This window comes from Vitis riparia, chromosome 16, assembly GCF_004353265.1.
Source record: "Vitis riparia cultivar Riparia Gloire de Montpellier isolate 1030 chromosome 16, EGFV_Vit.rip_1.0, whole genome shotgun sequence".
Taxonomy (NCBI): Eukaryota; Viridiplantae; Streptophyta; class Magnoliopsida; order Vitales; family Vitaceae; genus Vitis; species Vitis riparia.
In genome coordinates, this window is record NC_048446.1 from 23,480,877 (window position 1) to 23,495,325 (window position 14,449).

General features: G+C 31.7%; 2 protein-coding genes across 2 annotated transcripts; one reads left to right on the forward strand and one right to left on the reverse strand.

The window, feature by feature from the left end:
* The first annotated feature begins 3,865 nt into the window (after positions 1-3,865).
* Positions 3,866-8,021, forward strand: LOC117933955 (molybdate-anion transporter). Its single transcript, XM_034855541.1, has 8 exons — positions 3,866-4,078; positions 4,867-5,011; positions 5,106-5,274; positions 5,547-5,817; positions 6,323-6,588; positions 6,677-6,892; positions 7,283-7,385; positions 7,608-8,021. Exons 1-8 carry the CDS (start codon positions 3,928-3,930, stop codon positions 7,667-7,669), a joined length of 1,383 nt encoding a protein of 460 aa, XP_034711432.1. The 5' UTR covers positions 3,866-3,927; the 3' UTR covers positions 7,670-8,021.
* A 1,418-nt stretch (positions 8,022-9,439) lies between these two features.
* LOC117933069 lies at positions 9,440-13,724 on the reverse strand. The gene is made up of 3 exons (XM_034854435.1): positions 13,536-13,724; positions 12,415-12,574; positions 9,440-9,807 (listed from the first exon to the last, which is right to left on the reverse strand). Exons 1-3 carry the CDS (start codon positions 13,612-13,614, stop codon positions 9,555-9,557), a joined length of 492 nt encoding a protein of 163 aa, XP_034710326.1. The 5' UTR covers positions 13,615-13,724; the 3' UTR covers positions 9,440-9,554.
* Between the last annotated feature and the right edge of the window lie 725 nt (positions 13,725-14,449).

Sequence of the window (14,449 nt, forward strand, 5' to 3'; positions counted from 1 at the left end):
TTTTTAATAAAATAAACAACAAGGTTTTTTGGATTTTCCCTTAAAACAAATTATATTTGAAAGTATGGCAAAAATTCAATAAATAAATATTTGATAAATTAATAATAGAAAAAAATATATAAAAACAATAATAAGAAAGTATTAAAAATAATTATAAAATATAAATTTTTTAAAAATAATTCAAATTGTATATACTCATTGATCAAAACTAATATATAAGATGACTAAAGATAATACTCGTATCATTAAAAGATAGTATTGGTTAAATGAAATATATTTAATAAAAAAATTGTATAAAATGTTGATTATTTTTAAATAATAGTTTAAAATTTGTATTTTATAAACCCGAATTCTTATTTTATTTATTTATTTATTTTTTCCAAGAGGGAATGAAAACACACTTTTTTTTTCACTAAATTTTGTTAAAAAAAATTGCATTTCATGTCATCCACAGGACAATTCAATAATGGTAATCTATCAAATTAACCCAATTAAATATCTTGCTTCCGAATAATCACAAAGCAATAAAAAAAGAAAGAAAGAAAAAGACCACATCTGATTCATGTACCTCAAAAGCTTGACCATAGGATGGTTGCGCTCAATAACTAGAGCACCACTTGATTCTTTCATATCTTCATTAAAAAATTAATTAATTAATTCTAAAACAACAATTGGATTTTTTTAATTCTGACCAACCAGGCCCATTAATCATTAATTTATCAAAGACTTTTTCTAGTTTGTGGGCCCATTTTACAAAAACGGCCCAGAAACAATGGGTAATGGTGGGGCCCACATTAGAAATCCCAGGACGTGCCGTTTTGCACTATTGCTTACACCGAAACCACCGACACACTGAGGACCTACGACTACCAGTATTACTTTAATTCACCGTACAGATATTGCCACGTGTCATGTAACTGTACTTGAATGTGAAACCGCGTCCTCTCAGCAGCATGGGCTTCTGTCATATGCGGTATGGATCACCTACAATCCTGTGGGTTTCTAGCTTTCCTTGGTTGTACCTTCTGAAACAACGGCCAGATTAGATTATGAGTTTTGGGTAAAAATACCCTTTTAAAAAAAAAAAATTTATAACATCTAACCACCCTTTCAAACTTATATTCAAATTAACATTTTTGGTACCAAGTAGAAGCCATGTCATTAAAAATATTTTTTTTGTCATTTTAGTTAAAACCGTAGTTATCAACTGCTAAAAATGATTAAATTATAATTTATGATTAAAAATTAAAAATATACTTAAATAATAAATTATTTATATTTAAATTTAAAAATCTAGTATTACTTCAATAAACATAAATTGATAAATAGAAGATATTATAAATGAATATTTTATTTATTAATAAATTAATAATCTTAAAATAATAAACTTATATAACATATAAATAATATATAAAATTGTATAATTTATTCATTTAAGATATTTAATTTGTTGTTTTTTAAGATATTAATTTATTTGTATTATGATAAATTATCTTTATCGAAATAATAGTATACTTTTAAGGCGCAATTGAAAATTGAGATTTCAATTATAATATTTTCTATTTATCAATTTATGTTTGTTGAAGTAATACTAGATTTTTAAATTTAAATATAAATAGTTTATTATTTAAATATATTTTTAAATTTCAATCATAAATTATAATTTAATAATTTTTAATTAAAAAAAACTAGTTAAAGTCGCAGTTGACAACTATGGCTTTAATTCAAAAATGAAGTCAACACCTACGTGGTACCAAAGAGATCAATTTGAACATAAGTTTGAAAGAGTGGTTAGATATTACATTTTTTTTTTTAAAGGACTATTTTGACCCAAAACTTCGAGATTCTTAAAAACCATTTTTTTTAATGATTTTAAAAATAATTCTCATTATTCATGAATAAAATTATATTTGGAACTCAAACATAAAAAATAATTTTTTTTTTAAATATTGTTAATAAAAGTACTATACCTAAAATATTTTTTATATTTTAAATTATTGTTAAAAAATTTTTAAAAATAAATGAAACACCCTCAAATTTTTTTCAAAAAATAATACATTTGTAGAAAAAAAAAATTTTAAATGATTTTTTATCAAGAATTTATTGAACATATTTTTTCTTCCTTATCATATAATGCTCATCTTATTATTTTGTAATTAAAAAAAATCTTTAAATTTTGCCTGTTTGATGTTTTAAAATATCATATTCCATTAATGTTTTATTTATTTGTCTTGTTGGTTTGTGGCTCCAAATTATTATGAAGACAAGATTTAAATTCAAACCTCTAACAAAATATTTCAAGACATTTATTGATGGGCAATTTCATATCTAATTGAGGTGATGGGCACCCTCTTGATTGTGATAGTTTAAAATAAATATGTCAATTTATGAGAATTTTCAAAAAAAAAAAAAAAATTATATATGAATGGCGATGCTGCTAGATTTCAAAGACTTGATGGAGCAACAACCATAAGGAAATAATGATGGGACAATGAGGTGACCATTACAATTAGGGACAATGATAGCATTATGAAGTCTTATAGGGTAACATTTGAAGCCTAAATTTGAAAATTCATTTCCATTTCAACAAAAATTATTATTTTTTTATTTTTTAAGAAAATTATTCATTTGTTTAGTAATGTTTTAAAAAATTATTCTTAAAAATTAGTTTTTAAGATCAAATTTAAAAAATAATTAAAAATTATTTAGTTATAAAATTCTATTTAATAAATTAAATATGTATCATATAATATACAATTTTAGTAAAAATAATCATATTTCATAACAAATCTAACAAAAAAAAAAAACTATTTTTAATTCAAATACCATCAAACTATTTTTTAAGTTAAAGACGATTCTCAAAATTTAAAAAATGTGATTAGACTAATATTTGCTAAACCCAATGTTTATTGCATTCATAAGTTAGAATCATTTGAGAAAATTGTTTGGGAATTAATATAAATTTATTAGCATAAAATTTATAAAAATTAAATTTACTCCTAAATAAAGAAAAAAAAATTATATTTGGTTTTCACTTTCCTTATCCTAGGAGGAAAAACTATCAATTTTTAGGTGGCAAGAGATCTTCACTAGAGGAATAAAAAATGTCAAGTTTTCAAAAAGTTTTCCAATTATGTAAGAATTTTAATTCATATAGATTCAAAATTATGAATATCACATACATCCAAAATACAAAATAATTTTGTACTTAAAAAATAAAAATTCATTATCTCATTTTTTGTACCCATAAATCACCTTTAGAATTTTTATTTATTTAACAACTAAAATAAAAAATATTTACGAATAAATTGTTGTCCATAGTTGAAGGTGGGCAATAATAAAATTTTTAAGCATAAAAATAATTATTGTTTCATAAATAATTGAAAATAGTTTGTGGAATTGATTCCCAAAACATATTTTTCAAAATCTGTTTTGAAAACAACTTGTTTTCTAAAATAAATATGATATATTTTTAAGTATTTATTATATATTGATTTGGATGATGGAAAAGATGGGAAAAAAAATACTTCATAATATACCGAATAAATAAGACAATAAAATTATTATTATTATTTTTCATATTTTTGACTTATTTTTTATATTTAAATTATTAAATTGTTAATAAAAATAATTAAAATATGTTTTTAACAATGATTCTAAAAGCTGTTTTTTAAGGATGTTATGACTTATGAGGAACATCCACAACAAATCCATAATATTCATAAATTTTTAAAGCATTTTTCTAAATTAAATTACCACCATCCAAAGTACAATCACAAACAGCAGGCACTTACTAAACCCCCACAGCAGAGGATCCAACCCCATCCTCTGCTCCCCTTATAAATTTGTGTCTGTCAATAACCTTGGAATCCTACTTTCCATACAATCTTTAACTCTCCCTCTCTCTCTCTCTTCTCTGTAACAGCAATGGAGGTCTTCTACTTCCTTGTATTTGGTGCACTCTCTGCAGTTGTAGCTGTTATTGAGCTCAGCAAGAACAACAAGGACCGAATCAATACCACCACGGCTTTCAATTCTTTCAAGAACAATTATCTTCTTGTCTACTCTCTCATGATGGGTAAAAATTCAAATCCCAGGAAAATGGTTTCTAGATCTGACTAGTGTTTTGTTTTTCCATTGTGGATCTTGCGCAATTGCGGATCTGCTGTGTCATGTGTGTGGTTTGTTAGATCCGTTTGTTTTGAATGTGGGATCTGGGTTTGGAGTCGGATCTGGGTGTTTGGTTGCCAGGAAAATGTGGGGAGGGAATGTGAGTTTTGGGTTTGGTGTTTGTGTTTGGTTTTGGAAAATGGGTGTCTTATTGTGGTCCTTTTAAGATTCAAAATGCATATTCCTTTTCTCTTGGCAACCAAACGGAGCGTTGAGGGTGTGGGCTGTGAGGCCATTAGCTAGTGGAGTCACTGGTTTTGTAGATCATGTGAATGCTTTTTAATAATTAATTCCTTGTCAATTCCGCTTCATTATGTAATGTATTTCTTTGCTTTAATTCAATCCATGTCGTTGATGACCCACTAAATCATAGCTGGTATTAAAAAGTCTTCACGATGATAATCATTTTGCTTTGGAGAAATGTTTTAATTTGAATGGATTTTTCATTTTGTCTGCATCCTAATATACATTCTAGCTTTTGGAATTCCTTTGATTGCCAGAGGAAGCCACCATGTGAAGCTAATTATTGATTTTGATTGTATAGAATAATTGATATTTATCGAAGTTCTTAGGCATGTTCGTCTTTCCATCTAATAGATTTGTGTTTTTGGGTAATTTTGCTATAAAACATGAGTTGAAATTTTCGGACATAGTTCTATTTCCATGTCTGACAGATTGATGTTTATGTGGCAATAGCCGGGGATTGGTTGCAGGGTCCTTATGTGTACTTCCTCTACAGTACGTATGGCTTCGGAAAAGGGGAGATTGGACAGTTGTTTATTGCTGGTTTTGGGTCCTCCATGTTGTTTGGCACAATTGTTGGATCTCTAGCTGACAAACAGTGAGATTTCCTACTAAATGTTGTTGTGGATCCATTGTTCTTTAGAATTGGAATCCTAGTTTTGATTCACAATGCCTTCATTCAATGAATGCAGGGGACGGAAGAGAGCTTGTGTGACTTATTGCATTACTTATATACTGAGCTGCATTACCAAGCATTCACCTCAGTACAGAATTTTAATGGTGGGGCGTGTGTTGGGAGGTATCGCCACTTCTCTCCTGTTTTCAGCATTTGAGTCATGGCTTGTTGCCGAGCACAACAAGGTGAGATGTTGTCACTTTGTCCTTAATCTTAAAATATATTAGTGCTGACAAATTTATCTTGCATTTGTTAAATTGATTAACTGTTTAATTGGGCGGATCATAAGGACTTCCTGATCTAGGGGACCTGAACCATCTAGTTGTGCTTTCACCATCTTTTTATGTCTTTATTAAAAACCCCTCTAAATCTTGTCAATAACTGATGTAGAATTCTTATTTCAGAATTACCTGTCCATTTTGATGATTGTAATAATATTCCACCTTAATCTGTGCAGAGGGGCTTTGAGCAACAATGGTTGTCTGTGACATTTTCAAAGGCGATATTTCTTGGCAATGGCCTTGTTGCTATTCTCGCTGGGTTGTTTGGAAATCTACTAGTAGATAACTTGAGCCTTGGCCCTGTGGCCCCTTTTGATGCTGCTGCATGCTTTCTAGCTGTTGGTATGGCTGTCATTTTGTCATCATGGTCTGAAAACTATGGTGATCCTTCAGAGAACAAGGACTTGCTTACACAGTTCAAGGGAGCTGCTGTTGCCATAGCTTCTGGTAGGTTCCCAAAGCTTTGCATTGTATGCATTGATCCTATCTTATATGATATCATAGCCTATGAATGCCCATGGAGTAGACCTTGAAACTCTACATACATAAGCACATGCATTATGCGTATAATTATCATTGATCAACTGCCAAACATCTGACCTGCTGGTTGCCTTTTTATTTTAAATTTGCCTTTAGAAAGTTAATGTAAAATGTGCAGAGAAGCTAGGCCTTAATTGGTAGTTCTTTTTCCTCTTTTTGTTGTTATAAATTTTTTAAACAAATAAATACTATGGTTGAATATAAATTTTCCGTTATATGATTACCAAATGCTGAGTCTGTCTTTATGTTTTCTATAATAAGCAAAAAGGTAAATAACTTGTACCATTAAATTAGATTATCCCCTAAGGAATGCATTGTTTGCTATCCCAATGGGTTTATCCATCTGTTTCCTCATCTTTTCAGTTTTTTCCTCCTTTCTTGGAGCTTTAGTATTATGTTTCATGTGGTTCAGATGAGAAAATTGCGTTGCTGGGTGCAATTCAGTCGTTGTTTGAAGGCTCAATGTATACTTTTGTGTTCCTCTGGACTCCTGCTCTAAGCCCAAATGATGAGGAGATTCCCCATGGTTTCATCTTTGCAACTTTCATGTTGGCTTCAATGTTGGGAAGCTCTATTGCTTCTCGACTGCTGGCCCGCACATCACTCAAAGCTGAAAGTTACATGCAGATCGTTTTTGTGATCTCTTCTGCTTCTCTCCTGCTTCCCATTGTGACAAATGTATGTCAATTCTCCAATTCATATGGTATTTTCTTTCTGGGTGTTGAATTTTTCTTGCCATCTTTAACTTATTGCTAATTTGGAGCAGATTTTGGTAGAACCTCCGAAGGTGAAAGGCGGAAGCATCTCATTTGCAGGTTGTGTCCAGCTTCTTGGCTTCTGCACATTCGAGGCTTGTGTGGGGATCTTCTGGCCGTCCATCATGAAGATGAGGTCCCAGTACATTCCAGAGGAGGCTAGAAGCACTATCATGAACTTCTTCCGCATTCCCCTCAATATCTTTGTGTGCATCGTGCTATATAATGTATGTAACCTTAATGACTTAATTCGCTGCTTGACCTTACATTGTAGTAGGCGTGGTTATGTGAAGAGCAGGGCAACTCAACCTTTACCCACCCCTTTTTCCCTGCGTTGTTTGAGCACCCTCAATCAAACTGAACCCAAAAAAAACCCATATAAACTTTAAACTGGTGGTTGGCTATCCTATTCTTATTAGCATGCCAATCTCTATATCTAGTTATGACTGAAGTACTAATCTAATCCATTAGCAGCCATCTTGTTATGACCCAAGGACCAATCCAATTCTTCACCAGCCCTTAGTTTGGATATCGACCATGCGAAGACTTCTATGTGCTCCTTCTCTGGTGATCGTTCCTTCTGTTGCTTAATAGTTGTTTTTGGTATGTTTTTGAAGGTTAATGCATTCCCCATCACTGTCATGTTTGGCATGTGCTCGATTTTCCTCTTTGTGGCATCTATCTTGCAAAGGCGGCTCATGGTGATTGCTGACAAGTCAAGTAAGTATAATCCTTACACCGTAATCTTGCCTATGTAATGAGCTTTAAACTTAGCATGCAAGTGAGCCCAGTCTCATTTGAGCCTTATACATGACGTATGATTGTCATGTGGACAAGATGTAGAAAATTTCTAATCCATGAATCGATATAGGCTCTATTCAACCTCCCATTTTTATGGTTTCTTGGCACTCACGACTGGCACTATTTTCATATTCATTACAGAGACAGAAGATTGGGCATCAATGAAGGACAAAAATATGGAGGCAGAGCCATTGAACATCTGAGTGATGCCCAGATGACAGACCACAGAGATTTTTTGAAGGGTGAGAACAAGCACTAGATTCATTCCATAAACGGATTGAAAATCTTATTTAATTGAAGCTGTAATTCAATTTTATTATGAGGACCACAGACAGTGTATAAGAAAACAGTGGTCTGCCCAGCAAACAAAATGGAGGTAGGGCAGGGAGGAAAAAGCAAGGGCCACTTAAGCTTTTTATAATTTCATTTTTACTGTCGTTAGATCAACAGAGTAGCGCATAAAAGCTTGTTAAATGCTCTCTTTTGTAATTTTGATGCTTTTGTAATTCAGATGCTATTCTTTTTTATATATCTGGTTTTAGAATCATTACTGAATGAGAGTAGTACTTGAATATTTTTCCACATGTTTCCCTTAGGTTATGTTTGGTTCTCAGAAAATTTGAAGGAAAATGCAAGGGAAAGAAAATACAAAGGAAAAGTAGAGGGAAAGAAAAAGTGAAGGAAAATAAAAAAATAGGTTAAAAGTTGATAAATTATTTTTTTTGTTACTTTAAACTCATTTTATTTATTTTAACTCATCAATATAAAGATTAAATAATTTAAAAATACATAAGTTTTTAATTAGTTTTAATCATATTTGATTTTCTTTAATATTTTTTATAAGACAACCAAACATAAAAAAATCATTTTCCTTTGCCTTTTTTTTCTTTCTTTAGTATTTTCTGGGAACCAAACATAACCTTAGGCTATGTTTGGTTCCGGAAAATTTGAGGGAAAATGCGAGGGAAAGAAAATACAAAAGAAAAGTAGAAGGAAAGAAAAAGTGAAGGAAAATAAAAAAATATATTAAAAGTTGATAAATTATTTTTTTTGTTACTTCAAACTCATTTTATTTATTTTAACTCATCAATATAAAGATTAAATAATTTAAAAATACATAAGTTTTTAATTAGTTTTAATTATATTTGATTTTCTTTGATATTTTTCATAGGACAACCAAACATGAGAAAATCATTTTCCTTATCATTTTTTTTCTTTCCTTTGTACTTTCCAGAACCAAACATAGCCTTAATTTATCAAACTAATGCTGGGATTATAGGAATGTTCAGCAAAACTTTGCGATTACCCGGAAAAACTTGGATGCTATTGGCAGCCTGCTAAATTATGCTCAACTCATTTCTTAAAGTAACTGCTCTCTAATGGCATGGTCTTTTTGGCCTCTTTCACCTGTGATAATAAATGGTTTCTGCAAGTTCGTATGCCCGTCTTTAGTTGGTTTCGAGCTTTTCTTAAAATGCCATTTGGAGAAGGGGAAGGACCATTGAAAGCCTAGAACACACTTGTTGTATACTTGTAATAATACGATGTTAAAACAGTTACTTGAGCATTTGTTTGTAAACTCAAATATGAAAATTAGTCTATTTTTTATGAAAATATTATGCATTTATATTCAAAACAATATTCTAAAAATATAAAACTATCATATTTTTTAAATGATCCTCAAAAATTTGTTTACCAAGCAAGCCCTTTGTATTTCTTTTCGCACATTTTGCTTTAATCTGAATTTAACTTAAATTTGAATACAGATGAATGCATAAATGTAAATGATATGTTTAATTTTATTGACTTCTATTTGAAAAATAAATAACAAATCAATAATTTAATTTGTTATTCTAACAAAAACAGGCAAGTATGAATTATTTTAATAAAATTAAGAGTATTTATTATATATAATCAGGGAATGCTTAAATATTACTCTTAACTACGAGCCGATGGATTTAAGCTACAAGAAATGAATGGAGCAAATGAGATGGTTACATTATCAATGAAGGTAAATATTCAAACCAAAGTGATCAGATTCCATACCAGAGCATAGATTAGATACAATTTCAGTTATCGATAAACTAATTACAGTATTCTGCCTCGTTTGGCATCTGTTGAAGCAACTTCCAAATCCCCAATGAAGAAAAGGATCTTGTCTAGAATCCCCAAACAGGGTTCCTCTCCATTTGAGCATCCTTCTCCAATAAAGCCTGTTTCTGAACTGAATGAACAATTAGTTGCCCCCTTTCTTTGTCTCTTGGAACCTAGATGGTGTTGGATTTCGCCTTGGTGGACAAGGTAGTAGTCGCCGACACCTTCTCTGATTATCTTCAGGCCCCTGGAAACATATACTACATGGTTATCTTTATGTGGAAGAGCTATGAGGATACAGCTTTTCACAAACTCAAGACAATGCTAATGATGCAGAATATAATTGAGTAGAAGTCCTTTCTAATGCCCTCAAGCTAATTCACCTTTGATATAGAGCAAACTTATTTAGACTTGAGCTCGTAGTTTTAGAAGGTGTAAAAGTCTCTTTAGGCTTAGGAGCAACATAAGGCGCGTGCTTGAAGAAAGTGAAACATGACTTACGATGTATACCGGTTTTATAGAATATGATCCAAAAATCCAATCCAAGTAACAAATGTTTAACATTCTAAATATTTAAAAGAAGTGTTCAACAAAAGGATAATGAAATTATATAAATTTCAAATACAATTAGAAAGTTTATGAATAGAAGTGTTAAAAAGGGGAAAATAAAGTAAACAAAACACATCTCTCAAACAAGGAGCATGTCTTAGCAAGCAAGAGGCTATAACCAAGTAGTGGTTAAACCTTGAGTCTAGGCGCACTTTAAGCATGCCTTTAACAACTGTGCTAAAGCTCTGCTTACACCCAAGCCTAAAATTTGTATATTTAAGGGTGTGTTTGGAATATCGGAGTAGAGAATGGGAATAGGAAATGGAGTGCATTTCCCACTTATCAATACTTTTGGATTATGATTAGAAATGGGAATATGAATCAAAAATTCATTTTCAGATTCTTTTAAGGATTTTGATTCTTGTTCGAGACAAGGTATTGTGACTCTCCTCCATTCCCATTCCAATTCCTTTCCTATTGTCACATATCAAATGCAAACTAAGGGTTTTCTTCATCTTTCTTCCTTTCTTCTAAGATTAGACAGAGGTATCTATTCAATTTGCTACCAAAGCTTTGCTCTTGACCAAGGTATAACATCATATTACATAAATTATCATTTGATAATTTTAGAATTTAGCACAAAGAGTGTATTAGAACACTGAAATAGGGAATGAAAATATAAAAAAAAAAATTCTCATAAAAATTAAAACTCACTCTAGTAAGGATTTGCATTCTTTATTAGTGATTCCGAGAAAGGTGAGTTTAAGGCTTGCAAAGGTACAAAGAGACTTCTTGTACAGTGGAGGAGCTATAGAGAAAAAACCTCACCTAGTGAGTTGGGCTAAAGCTTGCGTGGAGAAGAAAAAAGGGGGCATAGGCATTAAGGATTTTTTTATCCTTAACATGGAGCTTTTAGGTAAGTGGGGATGAAAGTTTGCCCTTGAAAGGGATTCTATGTGGAAGCAGGTGATTGTTCAGAAGTTTGAAAGCAGAACCCACTTCCTTGTTGGAAATGGGAGGAGAATCAAGTTTTGGCTAGACAAGTGGTGTGGCGAGATATTGCTAAAAGAGTCTTTCCCACATTATTCATTATTGTCAATTCAAAGGATGTGTGGGTAGCTGATATGTGGGAGTAAAACGGGAACCTGGATCATTAGCATCCCAATTTCTCTAGATAGTTCCATGATTGGGAGTTGGAGATCTTTCTTTGGAATATCCAAAAACATTCAATTAGACATAATGTTGAGAATACAATGATTTGGTCAGGTACAAGAAACGGAAAGTTCTTCATTAAAGCTCTCTATTCTTACTTGGACTCTGGGGGTGCAAAGGCCTTCCCAACCAGAGTCATTTGGAACCCATGGGTCCCATTGAGAGTGGGTCTTTTTGCTTGGTAAGCTACTTGGGAAAGAAGGGAAAGTGTCACTAGTAAATAGATGCTTTATGCGTAAACAGGAGGAATCCATTGATCACTCACTTCTGTATTGTGCTATAGCTGGCCTACTTTGGCAATTGGTTTTTTCCTTATTTGAATTACAATGGGTGATGTGTTCCTCAGTCAGGATGATGTTGCTAAGCTGGAATGGGGGTCAGGTAGGAAAAAAGTGGCAGAAAGCTTGGTTAACTGCACTTTTGTGTCTTTTCTAGACCATTTGGTGTGAAAGAAATCAGAGGGCTTTTGAAGACATGGATCTTTGGATCATTTGCTAAAATCCTCTTTTCTACTTTCCTTTAAGGATTATGTTAGGCCTCATTTAGAAGGAAAGTCTACGTCTTTGATCGATTTTATTGATTGGTTAGGCGCTAAGTAATTGTTGGGCAGGTGTTTTTTTCCATTTTTGTCCTCTCCTATCCCTTCTTTTTTCATTTGGCTCCCTTTGTATACTCCTGGTGTACTTTGGCAACCTTTAGTTGTTCCACTTTTGTACCAACCTCTTTATTGCTATTTTTATCTATTCTGATATGCTTATTAACAAAAAAAAAGAAAAAAGGATTTTGATTCATCCTATGGTTCACCTTCATTTCCATTCCTAATTCTGCATGCCAAACACACCTTTTAGGGTTATTCTGTTTTTCATTTCCTTTACTAAGATTGGGACAAAAAACAGAATTTGGTTCTCTGGCGCTGTGCTCACGTCCAGGGTACGATGTTAGTTTTCAATTATCAATGTTGTATCTAAGATTGGAGAAGGGAAATAATTTGGTTTTCTAATCAATTTGCTCAACATTATTACTCAGTGATGTTTGGGATGCAGGAAAAATTAGCCATTGCAATCAACCACAATTAGGAAGGCTTTCAACTTACAATCCAACTCGATCACACCGGTCTTGCGCTTCATACACATCTTTCCATGATTTCAAACCAGTAGGGGCATAGAATGCAGCACGATCTTCTCCCCATCTCTCCTTGAATAGGTTTGACCATAGAATGTTGTCTGAGGCCAACACCTTCCACTTCCTGCAAACTTTATATGAAATCAAACAGCCATGTTTGTTAATTTACCAAACAAACCTTATCAGCTAGCTAACATTGAGAATTCAAGCTGTGAACTCAGCAACAAAAACAAGGAAAGGAAAGGAAAGTCTGTGGATCCAGAAAATTAGATGATTTTTGCCAAGAAGAAGGTTAGGGTGAAGGGTGAGTTTAAATCAAGTTGAAGGGTTGGTTTCAGCTATTAGGCAGCTGAGAAAAGGTGGGAAAGAGGGAATTGAAAGGTTTAATCAGAATAGTTTGAGATTCAGGAAAACAAAAACTTCCCCTAATTTAATGATCAGAGACTGAATTGATGTGATCTTCATTTTTTCTTTCTTTCTTTATTCTGAACCCAAAGCAATATCATGTAGAGCATTCAAAATCTGCTTTTGCTTCACTCCCTTCGGTTTTCTTAGTAACCAAACAAGGTACCAAGAAATCAGGACAAGAATTACACAATTCCGGGCGAATTCAACACAAACAATAGAACACTCAATCTGAAATTTACAAAGAAAGACGGAAATGCTAAAAACTAAAACACTTAAGACCCAGAATTCTATTCACTCATTTACTTCCCAGCTTTCCCGGCAACCAAACTAGGTCTGAAGGGAAAAAAACAAACAAATTGCAAAATTTAAGGTAATTCAATACGCCCATCTCATATCTCACCGCAAAACCGAGAATTCAACGCACAAAACTTGCCACCAAATTGAGAATTCCACACATAAACCACAACAATTTAAGAAGAAAAAAATGAAAAATAAAAAATAAAACCAAAATCAAAAAACAATATTCAACATATACCCATCTTAGATCTCACCACAAAACTGAGAATTCAACACAGGCAACACAAGAATTGAGCAATTGATAATTCAACCCAAAAAAACACAAGAACTCAATTTGCAGAAAAGGAAAAAAAATTAAAAAAATTAAATTAAATTATATTCACTGACCTTGAAGAGAAGTTGCAAGGTTCTGGTGATCCAACAAGTAGAAAATCTTGAGACAGAGATCTCCTGGCAATCTCTCCATTTCCGAGTTCTACAATTTGTATGGTTCATGCAGACTCCATCATATCGTTTCTGTTGAACATATAATTTCAACTCACTTGTCAGGTGAAATATGAGTTGTGTTCACGACTTTCGCGAGTATCTTATAATTGGAACTCGCTGTAAGAGTACTTTGGGTTGAGGTTGAGAATACGAAAGCTTGCATGGCCCGTGAATAGAGCCGGTATCTTGAGAACGTAAAGTACCATTTAATGTTTTTTGCCACGTGTCTGAAATTTTTACCGCGAAAATTGAGAATTTTGCTGGGAGAAAAGTTCAAATATTTTTATTTTTATTTTTGGCAATGGGTTTAAAACAGAGGTGTGATTGATGGTGGAAAAATAAAAAGCGAATATTTGAAATTTTAGATTTTATTAAATTAAGGTGGTGTTTAATTTTTTTTTTTTTAATGATTTATTATAAACTTTTTACTAAATAAATAAAATAATATATTGAATTTTTTTATTTTTTAATATTTAATAAAAATAAAATATTATAAAAACAAATAACCTAATATTTAATACTATTAAGTATAAAAGTCTTATTTAAAATTAAGTAAAAAAACAAACATCATCTAATTTTAAAAAAAATAGTTTTCAATATTTAATTTTAACAAGAAAAAAAATGAAAATGAATTAAATATAATTAAAAATTTATATATTTTAAAATTATTGAATTTCTTTCCTCCACTTTTATTTTTGTTTTCTTACATTTTTCCTTAGTCCCGAATTTTCATTGGCTGTAAAATCGAATGACTAACTCTTCATACTTAAACATACATTCCATGGCGTAGAAATAAACTTTGTTAGAGCCATTTC

Excerpts from the sequence above, each read along its gene's own strand:
- LOC117933955 (XM_034855541.1), top strand. The coding sequence starts at position 3,928 with ATGGAGGTCTTCTACTTCCTTGTATTTGGTGCACTCTCTGCAGTTGTA. Across the intron at positions 6,589-6,676 it reads TGCTTCCCATTGTGACAAAT|ATTTTGGTAGAACCTCCGAA; the intron begins GTATGTCAATTC and ends AATTTGGAGCAG. Across the intron at positions 6,893-7,282 it reads TGTGCATCGTGCTATATAAT|GTTAATGCATTCCCCATCAC; the intron begins GTATGTAACCTT and ends ATGTTTTTGAAG.
- LOC117933069 (XM_034854435.1), bottom strand. The coding sequence starts at position 13,614 with ATGGAGAGATTGCCAGGAGATCTCTGTCTCAAGATTTTCTACTTGTTG. Across the intron at positions 12,575-13,535 it reads CCTTGCAACTTCTCTTCAAG|TTTGCAGGAAGTGGAAGGTG; the intron begins GTCAGTGAATAT and ends TTTCATATAAAG. Across the intron at positions 9,808-12,414 it reads CGGTGTGATCGAGTTGGATT|GGGCCTGAAGATAATCAGAG; the intron begins GTAAGTTGAAAG and ends ATATGTTTCCAG.